General features: G+C 38.5%; 1 protein-coding gene across 12 annotated transcripts in view; it reads right to left on the bottom strand.

Annotated features, from left to right (window-relative positions):
* Positions 1-856: 856 nt before the first annotated feature.
* The window catches only part of SLC12A8 (solute carrier family 12 member 8), a 130,113-nt gene continuing 119,461 nt past the window's right edge, over positions 857-11,508 (bottom strand). For 10 of the 12 annotated variants that reach the window (XM_082458642.1, XM_082458639.1, XM_082458645.1 and 7 more), the window contains 2 exons: positions 4,689-4,749; positions 857-1,349 (listed from right to left, as the gene is read on the bottom strand). In XM_082458642.1, coding sequence (XP_082314768.1) covers positions 1,184-1,349; positions 4,689-4,749 — 227 coding nt within the window. In that variant the 3' untranslated portion in view covers positions 857-1,183. Of the gene's footprint in view, positions 1,350-1,565; positions 1,726-4,688; positions 4,750-11,508 lie in introns of all 12 variants that reach the window. The other 2 variants (XM_082458643.1, XR_014262650.1) reach the window with 2 other exon arrangements.

The following is an 11,508-nucleotide window of genomic DNA, read 5'->3' as shown; positions in this document are numbered from 1 at the left end:
AGCTCTATTACAGAAGAAAGAGGTCAGATCTGATCCAACAGTACCTCCCTCCATGGTTCAGTGGTGAAACCACCAACTCTGGGCCAGGGCTGAACTCATGCAGGTGCAGCCCCGGCCCCGGCCCCCAGACTGGATGCCTGTGATGAATGCCACACTGAGCTCATAGATGAACCAAAATTGTCCTGTCCCCTCATGTGTTCATACTGCAAAACAGCTGCAAAGGTGTCCAGAGTGCGGGGCACCACACGTGCTTTTGAGAATGTGAGTCACCATTAAGTAATTCATGGTAATTTAACTTTTTAATTAAAAAGACCTTCACTAAACAATAATAGCTTACAAATGCATGTACCTTTTGATCTTGCAATTCCACTTTTGGGAGTTTATCCTACAGATATTCGTCATGCTTGTACATATGAACACGATTATTCACTGCAGAACTGATTGTAATAGTAAAAGACTGGAAACAATCCAAATGCCATCATTGTGGAACTGATGAAATAAACTATAGCACATTCATATAATGAAAAATAATGAGGAAACGGCATGTGTATTGATATGGAAATGTCTCCAAGATAGATTGTTAAGGGGAAAGGCAAGGTACAGAACACACGTATGATATGCTACCTTTTGTGGATGAAAAGGCAGTAATAAAAATCCACATTCCTATTTGCTTGTCCATTCGTAACGAAATGTGGGGAGCGTTAGCTAAGAATAGTGGTTATCTCTGGGGCAGGGGTTGGGAACTGAGCAGATGACAAACAAGGATGGGAGGGAGACTTTTCACTATATATACGATTCTACTTCGGGGTTTGGAACCATGTAAGCATATTATTTATTCAAGGAATAAATAATAAAATAAAATTTAAAATAACCATTTATTGTGGCACTCAGAACAAGCAATCTGGTCTGGACACCTGCAAGTCTTGGTGTCCACATGGAGCTCTTCAGACTGGAGGCGTGTTTCAGGGGCCACCGCCATTGCAGTGGGTCCCCTGGTTAGCCGCGGTGCTCCAGACCAGAATGCACATTTCCATCATCCAAAATGACAGGGGGAGGACAGGTCTTTGAGTTTCTTACCGAGGAGAAACAGCTTCACAAAGGTTCTGGGATTTGGGTCCACTGTACCCTGGACAGCTACACGAGGGGAGGGTCCCAGGCTGCCTAGTACTGACGACTCAGTACTCTAGTACCGAGGCATCATCAGCTGTTCCCGGCTCACGAGGGAGGAGTGGTGATAGCGATCCCGGGTGGCGAAGTCTGCGTTCTCCTGGGTGAGCTGGGTCATCTCCATGTCAACCCTAGCCAGGGACGGCGCCAAAATTATCTGCTCTCGGGGGGATCGCAGGTTCCTTTGGTGAGAGAAACACGGAGGACGGTCAGAAGGAAAGTCCAAACGCTAACCAGTGGCAGTAAGTCTCCTCTGGGATGGAGAAATGATTTGCAAAAATGTCATCGTGTTTATTACTAAACATGTATTAAACAACATAACTGTTGAAAGCTATATGTACAATACTTCATGGACCCAAAGTATGAGAAATAAGCATCAAACAAAGACTGACACTTACCTTCTTTTAGTAGAAATGTATAAAACTATAAAAATAACCTTCCAAATGCTGTTGTGTTGGGGCTCTGTAGCTTTACTTGGCTTTCTTGTCAAATGAAATAATGGAATGGAGAGGCTGGAAAGCTGAGGTGAGTAGAAAGAGAAACCTTCGCTTTGGTTCACTGGAAAGAAAGTTGAGTGAGGAATGATCTCCAGAGCCGAGGTTTACAGAGCAAGCAGCTACGCGGTAAAGTGCAAAGGCTTTTGGCACCAAGCTGGCCTAAGGCAAAGAGCGAGTCCCAATACGGATTCCACTGTCACTGAAGGGTCCACATAAGAGTTGGAGCTGGAATAAACTGGTGAAGAAAAATGTTAGGGATGCGTGAAGAAAGTGCTGACAGCAGAAAGGAGTAAGGAAAGACCATCCTGGCAGCCAGGGTATCTATAGAAGACAGAGACAGTCACAGCTTTGCCACGAATCAGGCCGGTGGCCTCAGGCAAACCTCTTCACCTCCTTGTGCCTCTATTTCCTCACCTTCTCAGGCCCCTTCTAGTCCCTTCCACCTATGCTAGGTCCTGAAATCACACCTTAGGCATAGATTTTCTCTTAAAACTTTACCCTAAGAGAATCATTTGCTTTATAAGTAGCAGCGTTCAATTGTTTAAATAAGAAATATGTTTGATACATGTAAAAAACTGGTAGAAACCTTGTTATAAATCTGTGGAACTTAAGCAGAAAGCTTCACTGACTAGAAAAACGTGCTGTTATAGAAGTTTGGATCACACAACTAAGGCTTTGCAGCTGCTTGATGAGAACACATCTAAATTAGGTGGGTTGAGGTTTTCTGAGAAATGAATTAACTTCTATAAAGGTTGAATCTTCAAGAAGTAAGGTTAGGAAGTGACAGAAATGCCATACCAGTCAACATGTGTTTTTGCCAGTGAACTTTCTTGTAAATGCTTTCTTTCTTTTTTTTTTTTTTTAAGGTAAAACCATCGTATTTTTCTGAGTTCAGGGAAATAGCACACTTCACTTTCTAGTCTAGAATGGCCTAAGAGTTCTCACCTGGGCAGTTGCTAGGACTTCAGGAAAGAAAGCTTTCTTAAGGTCAGGCTTAATTTCACAGAATTCTAGGAACTGTAGGTGTAACAGAGGAAGTAACAGCCAAATTCCTTTGCCCACAACACCCTACAATATTCTTCTTCTTTGGTTTCGAAGAGCATCTGGGGCAACAGGTGTGAAAAAAAACTCAAAATTACAAAAGAGAAAACACAGCTACCAGTTTCTACTTTTAAATGGATCACCATTTCTTGGTCCTTTCACCCTCCTGAACAACTATCACAAAATATCGCTCAGTCACCACGATGAGGCCAGCAGATTTGACACTGCGACTTAGCTGAGGCCTCCACCAACCACTCCACAAGCCCACAGAGCTATGAATAGTGTGGACTAGGTTCTCTTCCAACCAAAGTACTGCCCTTGTCTAAGAATAATCTCCTCCTAATACATTCTTCTTTCCACATTGCACAACAGTGACCTCAGAGGTGAAATTCCAGAAATTCAGAGTCCAAAAAAGAGTAGTGACCTCCCATGGTCATTTGTAGGCTTTCAAAGCCTACAATACCTAAAAATATTCATGTAAAATCAGATAAGGCCAAATATTCTCAACCACACACCAGCTGTAGCTCCAGAATCTGCGGGCAGCTTTCATACAGAATCTATTTCCACTTAAACTCTACTTGCCCTCAGGCCTAGGAGGCCGGGGAAAATGGATCAGTGCACTGATCTCAGATCAGTGCTGTGATCTCAGATCAGTGCTGTGATCTGAGTCACCCAACCTGGTGCCTCAGCCTGGAAGAGAGGCAGAGAGGTGACACACCCACACCACAGCTCCACACAGGACGTTTAGCCCAGCTTCCAAGCAAACAGCAGGGAATTACCCCCTACACACCACTCTCCCTGCCAGCCCTCTCCCTGTTGGTTTCCATGGCTCCTGCTCCTTTCATCATCATTTCTCTAGCATCCAGCCTTCATTTCTTGGGCCAACTTGAACAGATTGGCAGCGCTTATAAAGAGTTGTCTTAAGAAGGATTCTTGGGAGGGAGGAATGGGGAGTTATTGTTTAATGGGTATAGAGTTTCCGTTTTGCAAGATGAAGAGTTCTGGAGGTGCCTGGAGGTGACGGTTGCATAACAGTATGAATGTACTTAATACCATTAAACTGTATACTTTAAAATGGTTAAGATGATAAGTTTTATGGTATGTGTATTTTACCACAATAAAAAAAATGGGGAAAAAAATTCTGAACTTACATCTGGGATCAATGGGAAAGGGTCCCCTAATCCATCAGCGACGTCTGGGCATAGAAGGTGGACATATTGGCAAGGGCAACCCAGACTTCTAGAGTTTCAAAAACAAACCAGCAAAATGAAACCAAATAAACACTTAGTTGGGTTCTGCCTGGATTTTCCCAGCCTGTAGCTTTGGCTCCTCACTGATATTGAAAGGGGAGGGAGGTAATTTCCCAGAGTCTTGAGGCCTTCAAAGGTGAGGAGGCATTGGCACTGGAAGGGTAGAGGAGGAGGAGAGACATTAGGGCACTCATGAAAGCTTCCCTTCCCTGTGAGGCCTTCTCCTGTTTCTCAGGAAAGTTTGTTCTTCCCTTTCCCTGAATATTTGAGCATGGAGGTCCCACAGAAATCCTGCAGGATCGCTACTCTGTTTCTGTACTTGGCCTCTGCACTTTCACCAATACAGTCATGTCAACTACCTCTGACTTGAGATGGAAGAATGGGAGTTCTCTGGGCCTTGGTCTTGTGTGTGAGTACTAATGCTAGTGTGTCTTAGACTGTGAACTCACTGAGAGTAACTCTCTTGACTTATGTCACTCTGCAACCAGATTCTAAAGAAAGCCTCTGTTCATGATTCCTGAGGATAAGAAGACAAGAAGACATGGGCCAGAGGAAGCTTCTGAGAAGCTAAAGCAGGGAGGCTGGGTGGTGGAGGGCAGTGAGGAGCAGTCTGAGTTTCCTTGAGGTTCTCAGTCGTCAGGTATTCACACCACAATTCACCCAAGCCCAGCTAGAAATGGAACACCCTTAGCACGTCCCAGGCCCCTCATCCAGGCCCCAGATTGGCACAGACCTGTAGGAGGGGATCAGAAGAGACCTCATCCATCTGAAAAGGCTGAAGTTGGAGGCTAAACCTGCAGGGAAGACACAGACATAAATATTTATGAAGGCTCTATGTATGCATCTAGAATCCCAGGTTTAATGGGATAAATATACCTCCCCCGACACACACACACAATAGCACAAAAAATTTTTTTTCCTTTTTCAGTCTAACCAAACAACATTCATTGTAATACTCTGACAGCAACCTGCTAAGGACTTCATACTTATATGTAGTTTCCAAAAGTTGATTTCTAAACTCCAAAATCCCAAGAAAGAAACTGGATGCATTTATAGAGAAAGAAGCAGAGGACTTGCTAACTTCAGTCTTAGGAATTTAAAATTTTTTTAAATTTTGATACTTTTTTTCCTTAGATTCAAACTGATTATGTGTTTAAGTAGATACTATAAAGTCCCCTACTAGACCATACACTCTTTGAGGACAGGAAGCACATCTTTTTCGCCTGGTAACACTCACAACAGCCACAGGATCTGGCCCTTAGGAAGTTTTCTTCAGGTGCTGGGTGAATCAAATAGTGCCACATGTGGAAATGTTAGTGCTGAAGTTTGAAATGAGATTGTTGTTGATAGTGACCAAATATCCTGACATCAGACACACTGTCTTGAATATGGTTTATCAACTTTTTTTAAAAAGCTTTTTTTTTAAATCCATTCCTCCTTTGGTGTGAGTTTTTAAAAAAAATCTCACAAAATGAATTATATATAACTTTAGGAAAGCAAATGAAATGTAATTTTATAAAATGCTTTTCCAAATTATATATATTCACTCCACCAGATACATATTTTATATATATATGTGTGAGTGTGTGTGTGTGTGTGTATATATATATATGACTGGTTGAAAATTGGTTAATTAGATCATGTTCAATATATGATCAGGAAGTGAGCATTATTTTAAGAGGCTTATGTTAGAATCTTGACTAATGTCAACAGTATGCAGTTGATAACATGTATGTAGAAAATAAACATAAATATTCTATTAACTGGTCCTACCTATTTATGCTCATTTAGATTCTAAATTATCTAAATTTTAGATGAAGATTGGCCTGAAATTTGATTTCATACTTTCCTGTAAATAAATTTCTGGGAAATATTTAAATTTCTTAGGATCAAACTAACTTTTAAGAAATTCAGAAGCAATCACTGATGTAATCACTATGTTAATTAAAATATATTCTCTCCATTAAATTAGCTGATATAAGGACCCTTAGTATGACTTTTTCTAAAGCATTATTTTTAATGTACATGTGATTCAAGTGTTTGAAGCGCATTTCTTTCAAAAATGTGTATCAGAACGAAACTGAGTCATTTGTTGAGACGTGGATGGATCTAGAGACTGTCATACAAAGTGAAGTAAGTCAGAAAGAGAAAAACAAATATCGTATGTTAACGCATGTATGTGGAACCTAGAAAAACGGTACAGATGAGCCGGTTTGCAGGGCAGAAGTTGAGACACAGATGTAAAGAACAGACATATGGACACCAAGGGGGGAAAACTGCGGTGGGGTGGGGATGGTGGTGTGCTGAATTGGGCGATTGGGATTGACATGTATACACTGATGTGTATAAAACTGATGACTAATAAGAACCTGCAGTATAAAAAAACAAACAAACAAAACAACTAATACTAAACTTTCATTGGGTTATTTGTATGGAAATATGTTAATATAAATGTTTCAGACATTACATGAAATTTCTAAAAATCTTATATGTTCTGGTATAATGTTATAAGTCATAATTCTAGTTATTACTTTAAAATGTATATCTCAGAAATAACTAAATTTCCTTGTCAATTGCATTATTATGAACTTTCATCAAAAAAAAATGTATATCAGACTATTCTAATTTGGAAGCATTGTTTTTCGGTTTGCCTGAATTGTTATGGTCCATCTGATTTATTGCCTTTTTTTTTTTTAATTAATAGCTACTTTATTTATTTATTTATTTATTTTTGGCTGTGTTGGGTCTTCGTTTCTATGCGAGGGCTTTCTCTAGTTGCGGCAAGCGGGGGCCACTCTTCATCGCGGTGCGCGGGCCTCTCTTGTTGCGGAGCACAGGCTCCAGACGCGCAGGCTCAGTAGCTGTGGCTCACGGGCCCAGTTGCTCCGCGGCATATGGGATCTTCCCAGACCAGGGCTCGAACCCGTGTCCCCTGCATTGGCAGGCAGATTCTCAACCACTGCGCCACCAGGGAAGCCCCATCTGATTTAGTTAGGACTTAAAACTACATAATTACTTTATTTTAAAAATTGGGACATTGTAGAATTTTGATGAAAAGGGCTCTTGAATGTATTTTAAAAACAGCTTTATTATTGAGGAATAACTGACATACAGGAAACAGTATTGATAATATTTTCTTCCTTTCCTTATTTTTTTTTTAACATCTTTATTGGAGTATAATTGCTTTACAATGGTGTGTTAGTTTCTGCTTTATAACCAAGTAAATCAGTTATACATATACATATGTCCCCATATCTCCTCCCTCTTGAATCTCCCTCCCTCCCACCCTCCCTATCCCACCCCTCTAGGCGGTCACAAAGCACAGAGCTGATCTCCCTGTGCCATGCGGTTGCTTCCCACTAGCTATCTATTTCACTGGGGTCTTGATCCTAGAGGTGGTAATTCCTAGAGATAGGAAACAACTCCCCTACGAGCACACCTTTGATATACAAACCGACCAATCCAGAGCCCATGCCCCCAACCATCTCCTTTATCAAGCTCTCACACATCAAGCCAATATTCCCCTGCCTTAAATCACCCCAGGGCCAAAAACCAGACAACTAGAGACCATCCCTATAACCTAGAGTCCCCTGAAATTATTCAAACTACCTAATCCTAAACTTACTCAGCTACCTACCTGCCTTGTCCATTCTTTCCCACTAAAAGCCTAATAAAGGCTATGGGCCATGCTCTCCCCACTTCCTCTTTTGCCTCCTGACCAACCCTGGTCCTCTCCGTTGTGGCCCTGCATGATCCTCCTGTTCCTAGGCATGTGAGTATAAACTTCTTTCTTCATGATAATAATTTCTGTGTCTGTGTGTCTTATCATACCTGATTAAAACAAATCCCAGGTACATTTTTAGAACAAACTACATGCATTTAAAGTGTACAATTTGGTAAGTGTTGACACATGCATATACTGTGAAATCATCACTAAAAGCAAGATAATGAACATATCCATCACCTCCAAAAGCTCCCTCAAGCCACGTCATAAGACCTCTCTCCCTCGTATCCACCCCCCAAGCCTCATCCAAAGGCAACCGCTGATAGTGCTGTCATCAGAGATTAGTTTGCATTTTTAATAATTACATATGTATATATGTAAAATATTACATTATGTACTCATTTTGTCTGGTTTCTTTCACTCAGCACAGTTATTTTGAGATTCATGCTATTGCATATATCAACAGTTCATTCTTTTTATTACAAAATAGTATTCCGTTGTATGGCTATACTATACTTATAGAGTAACCTGTTGATGGATTGTGAACTGTTTTCAGTTTTTGACTATTACAAACTAAGCTGCTATAAATATTCATATACGCGTTTTTGTATGCCCGTATGCTTTTAATTCTCTTTGGTAAATACCTAGGAGTATAGTGGCTAATTCATATAGCAGATATATATATTTTTAATACACTGCCAAATGGTTTCACAAAGTGATCATATTATTTTTACATTTCATCAGCTATATATGATAGCTCTAGCTGCTCCACATCCTTGCCAACATTTGGCATGATCAGTATTTTTAATTTTAATCACCCTGATAGGTGTATAATAATATTATATTGTGGTTTTAATTTGCATTTCTTAATGACTAATCACAGTGAGTTCCTTTTCACGTGCTTATTTGTCAACCATATATGTTCTTTGCTGAAACCTATTTAAAACTTATGCCCATTTAAAATTTTTTGTTTTCTTATTACTGAGTTTTGAGGGTTTTTATATATTCTAGATACAAGTCCTTTTCAAACATGTGATTTGCTAATATTTTCTCATAGTCTATGGCTTGCCTTTGCATTCCTTTACCGGTGTGTTTGGAGGAACAGTCCTTAATTTTGATGAAGTTCAATTTATCAATTTTTTTTCCTGCTTTTGGTGTTATATCTAAGAAATCTTTGTCTCACCCATAGTCACAATTTTTTTCCCTATATTTTCTAGGATCCATTTTGAGCTATTTTTACATTGTATGATGTATGAAGTTTGTTTTTTGCTTGTAGATTTCCAATTGTTCCAGCAGCATTTGCTGAAAAGACTATTTTTTTCCTCCACTGAATTGCCTTTGCAATTTCTGGACTCTCTACTCTGTCCATTGATTTTTTTTATCTACCTTGATTCCAATACCATGCTGTCTTGATTATTTTAGCTTTACAGTTAGTTTTGAAATCAGGTAGTGTTAAGTCTTGCAACTTTGTTTTTCTTTTACGAAGTTGCTTGGGCTATTCTAGGTCCTTTGAATTTCCATATAAATACTTTAGGATCTGCTTTCCAATTTCTACAAAAAAGGCAGCTGTGATCTTGATTGGGATTATATCTAATCTATAGAAAATTCTGAGGTGAAATGTCATCTTAAGAATATTGAATCTTCGATTCATGAATATAGTATAAATCTTCATTTATTTCTTTAATTTCTTCTTTAATTTCCTCTCAAAATGTTTTGTAGTTTTCCTCTTCTAGTCTGTAAATATGGTGAATTACATTGATTGATTAAGAATGTTAAACCAGGGCCTAGAGACTGTCATACAGAATGAAGTAAGTCAGAAAGAGAAAAACAAATATTGTATATTAATGCATATATGTGGAATCTAGAAAAATGGTACAGATGAACCTATTTGCAAAGCAGAAATAGAGACACAGATGTAGAGAACAAATGTATGGACACCAAGGGGGGGAAGGAGAGGTGGGATGAATTGGGAGATTGGGATTGACATATATACACTACTATGTACAAAACAGATAACTACTGAGAACTGATAGATAACTAAAATAGATAACTTATGAGAACCTACTGTATAGCACAGGGAAATCTACTCAGTGCTCTGTGGTGACCTAAATGGGAAGGAAATCCAAAAAAGAGGGGATATATGTATACATATAACTGATTCACTTTGCTGTACAGACACAAACTAATACAACACTGTAAAGCAACTATACGCCAATAAAAATTTAAAAAAAGAGAGAGAGAGAATGTTAAACTAACCTTGAATTCCTAGGATAACCCACTTGGTTATGATGTATTATTATGCTTTTTATATTATTTTGTATTCAATTTGTTAAAGTCTTGTTAAGAAGTTTTATATCTATGTTCATGAGGGATATTGATGTGCAGTCTTCTGAAGAATTTGTATCAAATTGATATTCTTTCTTCCTTAAGTGTTAGATAGGTTTCATTAGTGACGCCATCTGGGCCCAAGGTTTTCTTTATGGGAAGGTTTTTTAATGACAACTTTAATTTCTTTCATAAGATGACCTAAACAGCCCTATATGTCTTCTAGAGTGAGCTTTGATATTTGATAGTTTGTATCTTTTGAGGAATTTGTCCAATTCATCTGTCAAATTTATTGCATAAAGCTGTTTAAAATACTTCCTTATTTTCCTTTTTAATGTCTGTAGACCCTCCAGTTATGTCATTTCTCTCACTCCTGGTGTTGATCATTTGTGTTTCCTCTCCTTTTATTCTGATCAGTCTGGCTAGAGGTTTGTGAATTTTATTGATCTCACATAACCAGCTTTTTGTTTCACTGGCATTCTCCATTTTTCCCTGTTTTATACTTTATTGATTTCTACTTTGATCTTCATTGTTTCCCTGTTTCTTCTTACTTGGGTTTAATTTGCTCTTTTTCTCTAGTTTCTTAAGTGGGAAACTGGGGTTATTTTGAGACATTTTTTCTTTTCTAATATAAGCATTTGATGCAGTAAATTTCCCTCTAAGTAGTGAATTAGCTGCATCCCACAATTTTGATGTTATATTTTCATTTTCATTCAGTTCAAAATACTTTTTAATTTTACTTATTTGTCTTTTGAACCATGAGTTAGTTTCTTTAGTTTACTTAGTGCTCTTTAGTGTTCTTAGTCATGTAGTGTTATTCAGTGTTCTTTAGTTTCTAAATATTTGGGAATTTTCCAGATATCTTTCTGGTATTTATTTCTAATTTACTTCCCCTTTTGTTCTTGAATTGACTTGAATACCCTTAAACTTTCTTAGACTTTAAAAAATGTCCTAGAACATGGTTTATGCTCGTAAATGTTTCATGTACACTTAAAAATATATATTCTGCTGTTGTTAGGTGGAATATTCTATAAATATCAATTTGGCCAGGTTTATTGATAACGTTATTCAAGTCTTCTAAAGCCCTACTGATTTTTTGCCTACTTGTTTTATCAATTATTGAGAGAGAGGTGTTGAAATCTCTGCTTGTAATTGAGAATTTTTCTACTTATTATTGCAGATCTATCAGGCTTTGTTTTTTATATTTCAAAGCTCTGTTTTTAAGTGCATAAATGTTAAGATTTATTATGTCCTCTTGATTAATTTTTCCTTTGTCTTTATGAAATGACCCTCTTTATCCCTGGTAATATTCTTTTTTTTTTTTTAAATAAATTTATTTATTTATTTATTTATTTTTGGCTGTGTTGGGTCTTCGTTTCTGCGCAAGAGCTTTCTCTAGTTGCAGCAAGCGGGGGCCACTCTTCATCGCGGTGCGCGGGCCTCTCACTATCGCGGCCTCTCTTGTTGCGGAGCACAGGCTCCAGACGCGCAGGCTCAGTAGTTG

The sequence above is a fragment of the Balaenoptera physalus genome (genome assembly GCF_965194825.1).
Source record: "Balaenoptera physalus genome assembly, chromosome: 4".
NCBI classification, from domain to species: Eukaryota; Metazoa; Chordata; class Mammalia; order Artiodactyla; family Balaenopteridae; genus Balaenoptera; species Balaenoptera physalus.
This window is presented reverse-complemented; position numbering and strand designations above follow the sequence as displayed.